General features: G+C 44.5%; 1 protein-coding gene across 3 annotated transcripts; it reads right to left on the minus strand.

Annotated features, from left to right (window-relative positions):
* Positions 1 to 5974: 5974 nt before the first annotated feature.
* LOC113886677 (casein kinase I-like) lies at positions 5975 to 8629 on the minus strand. Of its 3 annotated transcripts, none has more exons than XM_027533010.1 (3): positions 8181 to 8629; positions 7447 to 7688; positions 5975 to 7217 (listed from the first exon to the last, which is right to left on the minus strand). In XM_027533010.1, exon 3 carries the CDS (start codon positions 7214 to 7216, stop codon positions 6206 to 6208), a length of 1011 nt encoding a protein of 336 aa, XP_027388811.1. In that variant the 5' UTR covers position 7217; positions 7447 to 7688; positions 8181 to 8629; the 3' UTR covers positions 5975 to 6205. The 3 variants fall into 3 exon arrangements, with proteins under 3 accessions (XP_027388811.1, XP_027388810.1, XP_027388809.1); XM_027533009.1 differs by having other exon boundaries at positions 7447 to 7911; positions 8181 to 8628; XM_027533008.1 differs by having other exon boundaries at positions 7447 to 8011; positions 8181 to 8625.
* Between the last annotated feature and the right edge of the window lie 6322 nt (positions 8630 to 14951).

Genomic DNA, 14951 nt, shown 5'->3' on the forward strand with positions numbered 1-14951 from the left:
TATAATAATCTCTAGGTCCATCCACATTGCTGCAAATGGAATTATTTCATTCTTTTTTGATGGCTGAGTATACTCAGTCGCTTCAGTCATGTCTGACTCTTTGCGACCCCGTAGACTGTAGCAGGCCAGACTTCTCTGTCCATGGGGATTCTCCAGGCAAGAATACCAGACTGGGTTGCCACTGCCTACTCCAGGGGATCTTCCCAATTCAGGGATCAAACCCACGTCTCTTACGTCTTCTGCATTGGCAAGCGGGTTCTTTACCACTAGCGCAACCCGGGAAGCGTATATATCATATCTTTTCTATCCATTCTTCTGTCTATGTAGTCCTCATTTTTAGTAAAGAATAACTATTACTGCATGAACACAGTGAATTGCATAAATTTCAATTATATATTCTTCTACAAAATGTTATTTTATATTAGGTATTTAGTAATAGGCATACTATGTTTTATACTACTAGGATTATTATTATTTTTTTTTTCTCACCCAGGAGTATAGAAGCCAGGATCAGTGCTTCTAATGGGAAAGCATTTCTCAGAATGCTGAGGAAGAATTAAAATGTCAAAAATCAGTAAAGTCAAATAGATTGGAGAGAAAACGAAGAACTCCCCAGCATATACTACTAGGATTAAAACTCATTAAGGACTTCACTGGTTGCACAGTGGATAAGAATCCACTTGCCAACACAAGGGACACAGGTTTGATCCCTGGTCCAGAAAGCTTCCCGGAGTAGGATAGGGGAGTGTTTGGATCTGAGATATATAGAGTTCTGGGATATTTTTAGTGCCACAGTGGTGCCCTCAGTATATGGCATGGGTGCAAGAGAGAAATTATCTCCTAAGAGATACAATTATGGGAGAGGGTGATAATTCAGGATAGAACAGTCCCCTTCTGAGATATACCAATGCAGGACTGGGGAAGTCAGGAAGGTTCGTAAGGTACCAAAGGTAAGATAGCATTAGAGAAGAATGGGGAGGTGTTACTAGAGTGGTCATGGGGAGTTCAGGATGTTTCTCATTCAGTACATACGGAAGGTTTCCTGCCAGTATAAACATTCAGGTGTACAGTGAGGTGTGACTTCTGTGTAAAGATTTTACCACAGTCACTGCATTCATAAAGTTTTTCACCAGTATGAATTCTCTGATGTGTCATCAAGATTGACTTCTAAGTGAAGGCCCTTCCACATTCAGCATAAACATAAGCTCTTTGTCCAGTCCAAAACTTCTGGTATATAAGGAGGTTTGATCTTTTGGTGAAGACCTTCCCACATCTTGTGCAGGTATGGGTTTTTTCCCTGTGTGAGTTTTGCTATGCTCACGCAGTTGTGATTTGGAAGGGAAAGATGTCCCATAGTCACTGTATTCATATGGCTTCTCTCCACTATGAATTTTTTGATGTGCAACCAAGTGGGTCTTTGGGATAAAAGCCTGCCTACATCAGTGCATATGCAGAGTTTCTCTCCTGAATGAATTCTCTGATGCAACCTCACTACCCACTGATGAATGAAAGTTTCACCACACTGATTGCATTCATAGGGGTTTTCCACAGAATGACTAATCGGATGGACAAAGAGGTGTTGGCTTCTGAGTGAGGACCTTTCCACATTCACTGCATACATAGGCTATCTTCCCAGTAAGAAATTTTCAATGAGGAATGTGTTCTTGTTTCTGGCTGAGGGCTTTCCCACACTGATTAGGTTCTCAGAATTTCTCATTTAGATGAGAACTGACATGGTATAGAAAAAGGAAAAAGTAAAATTTAACCAGAACCGATAATCTTCTCAAGGTTTGCCTATGTTACTTATATTAGAACTTGTAAGTTTAAGGTCTACGTCAAACCATTCCCAAATGAGTCACTTTTAAGGGGTTGTTCTTATGAACTAACTATGGGATCATGTAAGTTATTTTTCCAGTGTACTTATATTCACAATCTGTATACTTATCCAATGTGTTCTTATTGATGAAAGCAACATGACACAAAGGTCTATTTTGGTTTTCCTTATATTTATCTGGTCACCGTATTGTCACAGTTTTTTATCTAAAATGAGTAATCATTTTAATTAAAAGAAACAATGAATAATTCCTCTTGAATTCATCGTTTCTCATTGTGAAATGAAGCTTTTACAGTAGTTATCGAGTGTATGATTCAATCCCATGTTTCTCTCTTAAAAGGAGAAAGAGGAGGCAAAATTCAAATTTAATACAGTTAGCCAAATATAGGGAGAAGGCAATGGCAACCCACTCCAGTACTCTTGCCTGGAAACTCCCATGGACGGAGGAGCCTGGTAGACTGCAGTCCATGGGGTCGCTAAGCGTCAGACATGACTGAAGCAACTCAGCAGCAGCAGAAGCAGCAGCCAAATATAGAGGAGTTACATCCAACGGATCCAGGTTGGACACAGGCAACCCAGATGATGATGATGACGATGACGATGACAGAAAACACTCATATGGTTCTTACTACATGCTATGTACTTAAATAGCTTTTAGGACATGCCAGGCACTGTTCTAAGTGACACAGAAGTATGTACACGCATACAAACTCATTTAATTCTCCCAGAAACCATATGAGCTAGATTGAAAGAGGAAACTAAAGCCCAGAACAGGTATATAATTTTCCCAAGATGACATGGGTCATGTGCAGGAGAGATTAAAACAAGACAGCATGTATCCACTTACATAGACGATCTGGTACCCATTTAGTTCTTCCAGCAGCTCATCTTTACTCTAAGTAATGTACCAATTCAGCTGGAAGGGGAAATCACTGATGCTTTGTACAGAAGATGAAATACAATAGTTTTATAATATTAAATAGAACAAATAAGTTATGCTATTATCCCATTATACAAAATTTTAAAATACTGAGCCTGATCAGATCATGAAATCCAGTTTGTTTTCTTCTTTTGGTTAGGCTAAAATAGTGAAATCTAGAACTTTGTCTTATCCCTGCCAAACTTCACTATTCTTTCACTCCTATGCTGTACTCTTTATAGCCACAAGCCTCATTTCATTTATTCTATAGATCTTAAGCATCCCGATTCATAGACATGGATTGAGAACTTTTTCCAACTTTCTACTTCATTTAGTGTATGTGTACAAAATTCACTAGAGCCAATAATATTTAGTTACAGCTACCACTATTCAATGTAAAAAGTTAATGCCTGTGCTGAAAATAATTATCTTTAACATTCCGAGCCCACAGACTTCCTTATCAGCACATAAATAGAGTCATCAGTCTGGAACCATAGCTATGGATGTGAGTTTGCATTCTGCTAGTCATGAACATGTCCTCAAAAAATCCAGCATATTCCCCAATCCAATAATTATTCACATACCCTTCTTCTATTAATTTGGCTCTTTCTGCTCTGTTGTGCCAGTTCAAAATCTATATGTGATTCACAGATCAGTTAACAGCATTACGCTCTGATTAGTCCACAGTCTCACCACAACCTTAGGGAGACATAATTTTCTCCGAATTTTGAAAGAAGACACTATGCTGCCCACCTTGATGCTTTTTGAGTGAGATTTGTCTGCTTCACTAGAGTGATTAATGAACAAGGCTGAATTTCTGTTTTGTTCTCAAGCCATTTCACCCCTTCCTACTAACAATCTGATTCTTTGAACTCTTTTTGACACACTTTTAAGAAAACCCACTGAAGCATCTACACAAAACTATTAATGTCAGTACTTGACCCGGTTTCTCCATTTTTCCACTAGAAAATTTAAGAATAAAATATCATTTTTCTATTCTTAAAGATTTTTCATAGATATAGGATGGGAAATAATCATATACCAGACAATCTAAAAGCACTGCTTGTAAAGAAATACTTCTGGAAAGAAAGTAAAAAATGATTAACATTGGTAGTCCCCAGGGAAGAGAACTGGGGAGTAGGTGTGAGAGTGAGATTTTTTTACTGTATACTCTTTCACACTTTCTGAATTTCAATCTCTGTGAATGTATCATCTCTCCAAAAGTTTTCAATTAAAAATTAAAATAAAGGGGGAAAAAGTTTTTATTTGTTCTGGGTTTCTATGGGATGGTGGGGGTTAGAAAAGGAAAAGAATATTAGATACTGGAGTGATTAAGGGCCCAATTTTATGGAACAGGCGAAGCCTATATCTAAATAGAGCCCTAAATAATCAATAGCCTAGACACAGAAATTTCCTATGCAGGAAACATTAAGAAAACTGGAGTTAAACATGAGTGCTGGAAGATAAGTTTCAGTTGGAAATAAGGGGCCTGTTGTCATTAAGAGGAAAGTTTCATTATCATGTACTACATAATAGGGAGTAACTGCAATTTTATTTCATAAAGCTGGTACAAGATAAATGTCATGGTTTAGGTAATGAAATCTGTCAGTAGCACCTAAAATGAACTTGTTAAAAAATGGAATCAGTTAATCCCATTAGGAACAGAATAATCCAGGATAAAACATGGACTTGCTTTGTGGTGACATGGATGAAACTTAAAAAGTGGGGGGCATTTAAATAATTTCAAAAAGAGAAAAAAGAGGAATTGCAGAGTGAAGAACATGGGAGAAAAATATCTGATTTGGGCAACAATGATTTCAGTTAATAATATATTGAGAATGAAGGAACTGCACAGCTGTGAGAAATGTCACTCTACATAGGTAAATTCTGGTACTAGGGTACAGTCATAATGCAAGGACTGAAGGTATCACTATATGAGTCAGTAGAATAATAGGAAAATAAAACGTGTTCAGAATGGATGGAAGATTCCCTTAAGGAAGGGAAGAGCAGAGGACAGTAGACAGGGCCCTTCAGTTAGAGGGAATGGAAGGAAAAAAGTTTGTAAAAAGAGAACAAGGTACTCATCAACAAGGAAAACACAAAATAGCTACACTTACAAATTGATAGAACAATAAGAACAAGCGCTTCAAAGAAAGGAATCTCACATGGATAAGAAATACAATTAACATTCCAAGTAGCTGACTATATAAGAGAAATTGAAGCACAAACACCAGGAAGTTAGCAACTGAGGATGAGACATAGGGTGATGAGAAAGAGTACAGAATCTGAGGTCGCTGTTGACATATGTGAAATGAAATGAGACTGGTTCTAGATGACATGGAGAAGCTGGAGAGGAAATGGAAAGGGATTGGCAGGAGCAAGAGCAGGAATTGGTGGTTTTGAAAGGAAGCAGATATATGGGTTCCCATTGCATAAGGACAAAAATCTATGGCGGGGGAGGGGCAGGCAGGGCAGAAGAAGCACAAAATATTAGGGAAGGAAAAAAATAACTAAGAAAGCAAGGTGCTTGAGACGGTAGCACCTTGATCTAGACTACAGGGATGGGGGAAGTGCAGATAGCTCTCCCGCCAAAAAAGCCAAGCAAAGAAGACAGTGGATATTGGCAAGAGTCATACTAGGACATGGCATTTAAGTATCAAAGGGGCTTCTGTTAGCCCTGTCTAAGCAACTCTAAAAGTTTAGAGCTTGTTTTTTGTTTTTAAAGAAACAGTTCACAGTTTTTAATGAATCTGTAAACCAAAAAGCTCCCATTTCAAAATAAAAACAAATCCCAGGTCATGTAGATGTTTACAGTATGACTACGTTTATCTAAGCAACATATATACATGTTCAGTTTAAGATGTTAACTAAAATTCTGTGACAAACAAGCTTTTTTTAAATACCAACAACATTATAGAGTTAATGCCGAGTCCTAAGGATAATCTAGTAGTCACTAAGCTTTTCTTAAGTCTTCACTTCAGAGGCTGTTATTTCTAGTTCAAGTAAGCAAGCAGAATCGTTCATATGCTCGAACTTGGAATCTTGATTACTACCATATCAGGTGGCTCGCAAACAAGAAGTCAACCATATTAAGAATGTTTTAAGTGAACAACTTGCAAACCCTAGAGATGGATAAACCCTCAGAATGCATTAACGACCATAGCAACTGCACAGGCTACTCTTCTGAAATGAGATCTCTCAAAGCAGTATAGTTCAAAATAAAAGATTTTAATTAAAATTGGCATAGGTACAATTTCCCCACCAATTTGCGTGTGTCAAGCATTTAGTGAACTTTTCCACTTCAAAAAGTGAAATAGAAAACTGGATACCATATTTAATTAATTACAGAGCCTTCAACTCAGGAGACAATATCTCTGCTGACCAGAGCCAGTTGACAGGGAAATGAATTTGCGGCTCATCTTCTGCTCTGTCTTCTGTTCCTTGATTCAAATTTAAGAATGTTTCATTTCACTTTTGGTTTTGTCACTTTTGCCTGTGGGGGTTTGGGCCTGCTGACCCTCCCCACTTGAAGAGGCAGCCTGCTGTTCTGCTTTCTGCTTTAACACTATCCAATCAAATGCATAGTCATATTGGTAATTCAGCTTCCTGAAAAGCATGTGGAACAGCTGCCTCAGGTACCTGTAATCCGGGGCTTCCTCAAAGGACAGCCCGCGACAGTGCTTTAAGTACATGGCAAATTCTGCAGGAAACCCCTTACATAAAACATCAACAGGTGTGGTCATCTTCATTTCACTAATCTGTTCACATTTTTGCTTCATTGTTGCAGCCTTTAGGCCTTGCCATGGCAGGCTGCCTCTATTAAAATACATCAAAACATGTCCTATTGATTCCATGTCATCTCGGCGACTCTGTTCAATACCAATATGGGCACTGATACTAGCAAAGGAAGGAGTGCCAGTGAGACTTTTACCGGATCTGTAGGGTATGTGTTGCCCTGTTCTGTTGTCTCTGTACTTCTTGGCCAAACCAAAATCAATAAGGAATAACTCCTTCCACTGCTGCCCAGTACCCATTAGGAAGTTTTCTGGTTTAATGTCTCTGTGTATAAGATTCTGTGTATGCACATATTCGATTCTACTGATCATCTGATCAGCTAACATAAGTACAGTTTTCATTGAGAACCTTCTTGAACAGAAATTGAAGAGATCTTCAAGGCTGGGTCCCAGAAGATCCATGACTAGCACATTATAGTCTGTTTCCTGACCATACCACCGTATCTGGGGGATGCCAACCCCACCTTGAAGAATATTATAGAGTTCCTTCTCATATAACAACCGCGGCTGCCTGGTATTCTGCGATTCTAATTTTACTGCCACCTGCTCGTGGTTGGTGAGGTCTATCGCCAAATGAACGTGCCCAAAGGAGCCAGAACCGATCTCCCGTACCAGTTTATATCTCCCTCCGACAAGGACATCGGCCTTGGGTCCACTGCTGCTCGCCATCCTGAGAGACAAAGATGGGGTTGGGGTTAAGCTCTGACACCTCTAAGGGGACGATGGACGCCCCTAGGGCTCGTCCACGGAGCAAGGTTGTGAAGGCAGGTAGGTTTTGAAACAGAAAACGCTGGCTGTTTCTCAGCGTCACAGGGCCCAGAATCGGCCAAGGGGAACCTGACCGCCGCTACTGTCGGGTTTCTTTTCACCAGCCCACAGACTGTTGAGGGGGTTCTTACCGTTAGCAGGCTGAGCCTCTGGCTTCTGGCTTCCCGTTAACGGCCTCGCCTTCACGGCGACTTCGGGGGCTGGTACAGGGGAGCCGTGAAGTTATGGCGGCGATACCGCTACCACCACTGCCGCCGGCTCCCGCCAGGAAGGACCCCTGGTCACTCCGCCGACGCTGCCATCTTGTTACAATGGCTGCAGCCAACACAAAATGCCCCGGGTTCCAGGAAGGCGCTTCGTGACGCAGAGAACTCTGGGAAGGGAATCACGGGCGCTCTTAGAACGTTCAAGACAGATTATCTGCAGAGCCTTTCAAAGGCATCAGCCTGTCCTAGAAAAACAGATCTACTCCACGTCCCCCATCTACTCAGGTCACACATCTGAGCAGCTCTGATGTGGGGTTTCCTCCTCCAACGTCCAGGGGCCCTCTCCTTGCTCCAGCTTGAAGATGACCTCTGGTTTGGGAACTTGGTTCCCTGTGAACAGGACACGATACAGGATTGGGTCCAGTTAATTGGGTTTCAGGGCCTTTCAACCACGCTTCTATTTGCTCTTCAGGAAAGTAATCCCATTTCCCTGGGAATAGAGTAATAATCACAGAAGTGTAAAAGGACTGAAGTATCTCGGGCAAATCAAAGATGACACCATTACACACTTCAGATGCCCCAGAGCATTCAGCAGCTGAGAATGGAAGCAGCGTCTCTGAGGCCCCTGGCAGGGGCACAGGGCAGCTGTGCTTACTCACCCACTGCGCACAGTTGGCTGTAGGTCTCCAGTGTCACATCCTGGTACAGGCACCTCTGTACAGGGTCCACGTGCGGCCACTCCTCCCTGCTCAAGTCCACAGGGACGTCCTCGAACGACCCCTGTTACAATACAGTCCCATTCAAGGTGACATGGTCAGCACCGGGGGCTGGATGGAAGAGAACTAGGAAGTTAGTTGTCTTTAATGATTTTCGTCATGATATGCTATGCTTATTAAATACCTAGTTATACCTAACATTGTGCAGGGTAAAAATATCTAAAGCTGTTAATTTCTCTTATTCATCATGTGTTAAATTCAATCAGTAAATTATTATTCAGAAATTAAGATGAAATTAGCTTTTCTAAATCTTCTAGTTCTTTTAGGAAATACCTAGAATTCATTTCTTTCTTTGGCCAGTGCTGTGTGCTAATTCGCTTCAGTCCTGTCCGACTCTTTGTAACCCCATGAACTGGAGCCCGCCAGGCTCCTCTGTCCGTGAGATTCTCCAGGCAAGAAAACTGGAGTGGGTTGCCCTTTCCTTCTCTGGGGGATCTTCTTGACCCGGGGATGGAACTCGAGTCTCCAGCATCGGCCGGAGGAATCTTTACCACTAGCGTCACCTGGGAAGGGTATCTGAGACCTCAGCAAAAACACAGTTATGCCTATTTCTCCCACCTGTTTCTCTGAGGCAAGCTAGACTTTTTCTGTCAAGCACCTACAAATTTCTCCAGCCTCTACCCGCTGCCCAATTCCAAAGTCACTTCATGTCTTTTTAGGTGTTTCTTATAATAGCACTCCACTCCCAAGTACAGAAAGCCGTTTCCTAGGACTGTTGTAACAAAGTATCACAAACCGTGTGGCTCAGAACAATAAGAATTTCTTGCCTTGCAGTTCTGAGGGCCAGAAGTCTAAAACCAAGGTGTCAACCAGGTCATGCTCTTGTTGAAGGTGCTAGGGAGGGATGTGTTCCATGCCCCTCTCCTGGTTTCTGGTGGCCTCAGGCATCTCTTGTCCTATAGACGCATCACTCCAATCACACGGTCATCTACTCCTTGTGTGCCTCCACACGGTCTCTCTTGTGTGTTTGTGTGTCTCTGTGTCTGCACTTCCCTTTTTTGTAAGAAAGCCAGGCATATTGGATTAGGGCCCACCTAACGACCTCGTTCTAGATTGATTACTTCTGGAAAGACCCGACAGGTTCCTGCTGTGAGCTGTGTGCTATGCCGGGATTCGTGGTCTCTGGAGGAGAGGAATTCGATCCAGGGCAAGAGACGAGGCTTCCCCACTGGAACCTTTTGGGTAACAGAATTTTATTAAAATATAAGAGAGAGAGAGAGAGAGAGAGAGAAAGCTGCTGACATGGACATCAGAAAGGGGCAGAAAGAATGCCCCCTTGCTAGTTTCTGGCAAGGTGTTTTATGTCTGTTAGCAAGCTTATTAATCAGATAAGAGAGACACCTCAAGGCTGAGGGAGTTTCACCAGGCCCCTCTCCCACAATATGCATTTTTGAGATAGGATGGACCAAGGTGTGTCATCCCCCGGCCATAAAACAATTGACATGAATACTGGTTTCTTGAGCCATTATCAGCCCAAGGGTTGAGAAAAGAAAAAAAAAAAAAAAGTAGTTAGTCTTAGGCAGAACCATTTTGAAGAAAGGCAGGTTCCAAAGCAAATACATGGTTTCATTAACATAGCTTAAGAAAAACTTTTCTGTAAGAAAAACATATTGGTTAGCTCAAGGCAGAACTAGGTGTCGTCAACACATATAGAGAAGAAAAAAAAAAAAAAAAAAGTCTGCCACTTACAGTTTATTTTCTCCTGCTGCTCTGGGACTTCTGGCCTTCCTCCCTGTTACCATCTCAGGCCCTATTTTTAATTAAGGTCACATTCAGAAATAGTGGGGGTTAGGACGTCAACATATTTTCTTGGATGGACACAATTTTACTCATAACAGAGTCCTCAGGAAGGAGGAAACAGAGAGAACAGGCTCCATCTTGAAAGCAGGACTCCATCTTGGGCCGGACTGTGGACTTTGAGCTGTATGCCCAGTATCTATGGAAACAACATACCAACTGGAAAACCAGGCCCCCTGGATGGAAGAGCCCCAGGGCTTGTACCTAGACTCTCTGTTGCCTGAAAGAATACCCTAATTATCTGTGTAACCGAATAGAATCATAAATTCTATTATGCTTATTGGGGTATGACCTCAGGCCTATTGATAATTGTCCACTGTTAACTACCTAGGCTTAAGGCATATGAATCATGGGTTAACTTTGATTGTATCTTTCTTTTCCTTTGTTCTGAAGAAGGAATTCATAGGGCCTGGACTCCACGTTAGGCCTGTTCATGCTGATCACGCTAGGCTGCCTTTCCAATGGACTCTGAACTCTGTGTTTAGTGCCTATGAAAACAACAACAGAAGGGTAAGACCCCCTCCAGACAGGGGAACCTTGAAGATCGTATCTGGGTTACTCATCACCTAAGAGAAAACATACACTGATCACCCCTTCCTCCAGACAGGCCATAAATTTTTCTGTATCCATCTGAGTGTAACCTCGGGTTTATTGATTATTGGCTAATTGTTTGACTGTTTGAGCACATGAGCACATAGCACGTGAATGGTGGGATTATTGGGATTGTATTTTCCTTGGTTTATGTAAGTCTCAAGGAATCTGGGGTGGTGGGTTCAGACACGTACACATGGGGTATAAAAGATTTTCACAAGTGCTGGTCGGGGTCCTTGGCTAAGAGGAGACTCTGCCTTGGGCCTGCCGGTGTAATAAACTGCACTCCACTATCTGCATTGTCCTTCTGAGTGAGTTTGTTTCCCAGAACGTGTGGGTACAACACTTGGTGCATTGGCCAGGAAACTCTTCACTTTGAGGAGACAGGTCTCATTTGAGGCCACCCTGAGGCTTTGTGGCTTGAATCTCCTAGAGGGGGGAAGGAGCCTTGCCCCTCTGGAAGAATTCAGCCTTTCAACGCCTGGTTTCTTCGCTTTGGCAGGTAGTGAAGGGCGGCAAGGGAACTGAGTGCTCAGGTGAGGAGGAACCCACCCGGCAGGGTGGAAGAGGGGGCCTGATCACCCCCCCTGGGAGGCACTAGAAGGGGCACGGACCCACAGGGGCCTGGAATAGGCAGGCAGCAGCGATTGCTTGGTACACAGGTCGACGAGCGTGCTACGGTTTAGGAAGGAAATTTGTGAAGGTCATTTAGGAGGTGTGTCCACGCTGTCTCAGGGAAAATTATTACCAGCGACCGCCAGGGGATTTTTAGGATAGGAAACTTTTCCTTGTATGCTCGTATTCTGCCCTCCCCCAGGAGGTGTCCTGTCTGCTGTGAAATTCTTGACCCCTTGGAATTGTTAGGCTAGAAGGAAGGGGATACATAAGTGAGTATGAATTGGCTTTCCTGGAGATGGCCTGGGACATGGGATATTTAACCCATCTGTGTTTTCATCCACACCTGATCAAGCCCACCAAGGCAGAATGGACTTTAAGGGAGAAACAGTCTTGGATCACGTGGGGTTCTGGTTCGATTGTGCTGACCGGCAGGTGAAGGCACGCTGATCCCCCTTCTCCCTCTCTGGCAGGTAAGGCTCTTCTCACCCCAGTTGGGAAGGAGGCAGAATGGCAATTTAAGTGTCATTGAGTGGAACTATCAGAAGTACATAGGGTACTGAGAACTTCGCAGACAGAACAAAAAGGAAAAGTAGAAGAAGGTAAGCAAGATGGGAGGAAGTGAATCTAAGGCAACTGTATTGGAGTGCATGATTAAAATTTAAAGAAGGGATTTGAAGGAGACTATGGGGTGAAGATGAAGCCTAACCGCCTCCACATACTCTGTGAGGTCGAATGGGCCCCTATGGGAGTAGGATGGCCACCAGAGAACACCATGAACTTAAAAATAGTGGAAGCAGTCTATACAGTAGTCACAGGAGAGCCAGGACACCTGGATCAATATCCATATATTGACTCATGGCTAGGGTTAGCTCAAGACCCTCCTACTTGGACAAGGCTCTGTATCCAGAAGGGAAAGGGAAAAATATTAATGGCACAAAAATTGACTGATGATAAAAAAGGAAATTCTACAGAATTTGGACGGGGACGACCTGACCCCTCCCCCATACTGGATAATGACGCGCCTGCCTCCCAGTGCTCCGCCAGGATGGGAGGCCGCCTTAATGCCCGATCCAGGGCCAGGTGAAGTCCTGCAGCAGCCGCTGCTCCTCCGCCAGCTCTCCCCGAGGTCGTAGAGCCGCCACCTCGGCAGGCTCCTCCAATCCCGGTGACAGACGCCTCTGGCCAACACTTCCAGGATCCAGCTCCAGCCAAACCGCCCAAGCTATACCCGCCTCTCCCGGTGAGTACGGACAAGAAAGGGAGGGAGATGTTGGAATTAAGCAGAGAAGGAAATGGCAACCCACTCCAGTGTTCTTGCCTGGAGAATCCCAGGGATGGGGGAGCCTGGTGGGCTGCCGTCTCTGGGGTCACACAGACTTGGACATGACTGAAGCGACTTAGCAGCAGCAGCAGCAGCAGCAGCAGCAACAAGGCTAATCGGAGAAGGCAATGGCACCCCACTCCAGTACTCTTGCCTGGAAAATCCCATGGACCGAGGAGCCTGGTAGGCTGTAGTCCATGGGGTCGCTAAGAGTCGGACATGACTGAGCGACTTCACTTTCACTTTTCACTTTCCTGCATTGGAGAAGGAAATGGCAACCCACTCCAGTGTTCTTGCCTGGAGAATCCTAGGGATGGGGGAGCCTGGTGGGCTGCCGTCTATGGGATCACACAGAGTCGGACACGACTGCAGTGACTTAGCAGCGCTCTGCCAGAGAGCCGGAGGGAACGAAAGAGAACAGACAAGAGATTTACAATGCTAGCTGCTGCTCTGGGAAAGTCTATCTCGGGCCCTCCGGAAAACCTCATCTGCCCCAGGGACAGGAAAGTCCTTCAACCGGTCCCAGCGGAGGCCCCGGGCCCCATTACAGCCGAACCAGTGTGCCTGGTGCCAAGCTTTTGGCCACTGGAAGAATGAATGCCCTAAGGCAAGGAAGGAAGAGGAAGCTCCCGCAGTTGTGGGGCTTGCTGACCTGGAAATTAAATAGGGCTGCTGGGGCTCAGAGATATCAGGTCCCCAAGAACCCACGGTAGCCTTAAAAGTGGGGGACCAAAACATTGACTTCATGGTGGATACAGGAGCAGAACTGTCGGTAGTAACAAAACCTGTGGCACCACTGTCCAAAAAGACTACCGCTGTAACTGGGGTATCAGGAGAAGAGATGATTAAATCGTTTTGCCAGCCCAGAAAATGTCAGATGGGGGGAGGGGGCACCAAGTGATTCATGAATTCCTCTACATTCCTGAGTGCCCAGTACCCCTGTTGGGAAGCGACTTGCTCTCCAAACTAGGAACACAAGTGACTTTCTCCTCTGAGGAGAGGCCCACCTTCCAGATGGACACTATGACTTACTTGCGCTCTCTCAATACCACCCCAAGATGAGTGGAGGTTGCATGAGCCTCCGAAGGAAGAACCGGGTGGGCTGGAAGAGCATGAGAGAGAGCTAACGCAATTATTCCCTGAGGTCTGGGCGGAAGACAACCCCCCCCTCCCCCCCACCCCAGGCTGGCTAAACATCAAGCACCAGTGATAATAGAACTCAAACCAGGCACCATCCCAGTTAGAAAGTGCCAGTACCCGCTACCAGTAGAGGCCTGGGCCAGCATACTGCCCCACATCAATAGATTGAAGCAGGCATTCTAGTAGAGTGCCAGTCGGCTTGGAATACGCCGATCCTGCCAGTCAAAAAGGAAGGAGGACAGGACTATAGGCCTGTACAAGATCTCAGGCTAGTCCAGACCCTAGTTGGGTCCTATATACTGATGGCACTAGCCTGATAAAACAAGGACAACGGCTGTCAGGTTAGCCAAAGAGGAAGGGGCTATCAAGACTGGAAAGGGATGGTGGGAATTGCCAAGTGGCAAATTATTGGTACCGGAGGAGCTGGCACACAATCTGGTAAGTCAAACACACCAAGCGACCCACCTAGGCCATGCTGCCTGCTCACAGGTTAATGCGGCCTCTCGGGTATTCAGACAAAAACCTCTGGATATTTAGCTGAAAGGCACGCTGCCCTTTGAACACCTGGGAGTGGACTTCACTGAAATGAAACCTCACTGACACTACCGTTACCTGCTGGTCATGGTATGTACGTTCTCGGGATGGGTAGAAGCTTTTCCTCCCTGGACTGAAAGAGCATCAGAAGTAGCCCGGTGCCTGCTTAGGGAAATAGTTCCCAGATTTGGACTTCCTACCAGCATTGGTTCAGACAATGACCCAGCTTTTGTAGCTGATTTAGTACAACAAGTAAGCAAAACTTTAAACATCAAATGGAAACTGCACACTGCATATAGGCCCAGAGTTCTGAGATGGTGGAATGAACCAACCGGACATTAAAGAGACTCTCTAAGTGGATCTTAGAGACTGACTGCTCCTGGGTGGACTTGCTCCCGACGGCTCTGCTCAGACTCAGGATGACCCCACGGTCCCAAGGCTATTCTCCATACGAAATTGTGTATGGGAGGCCCCCTCCCATAATAGAACAGGTGTCAACAAATTTGCCTCAGGTAAGGGGGAATAGGATTTCACAGCAGATGGAACTGGGTAAGGTAATAAATCGGGTAACTAAGTTTGTACAAGAAAGGGTGCCGTTCCCCCTTGGGGAACAGATTCATGAGTTTATGCTTGGTGACCAAGTATGGGTCAAA

The sequence above is a fragment of the Bos indicus x Bos taurus genome, chromosome X, assembly GCF_003369695.1.
Source record: "Bos indicus x Bos taurus breed Angus x Brahman F1 hybrid chromosome X, Bos_hybrid_MaternalHap_v2.0, whole genome shotgun sequence".
Classification (NCBI taxonomy): Eukaryota; Metazoa; Chordata; class Mammalia; order Artiodactyla; family Bovidae; genus Bos; species Bos indicus x Bos taurus.

Excerpts from the sequence above, each read along its gene's own strand:
- LOC113886677 (XM_027533010.1), bottom strand. The coding sequence starts at position 7,216 with ATGGCGAGCAGCAGTGGACCCAAGGCCGATGTCCTTGTCGGAGGGAGA.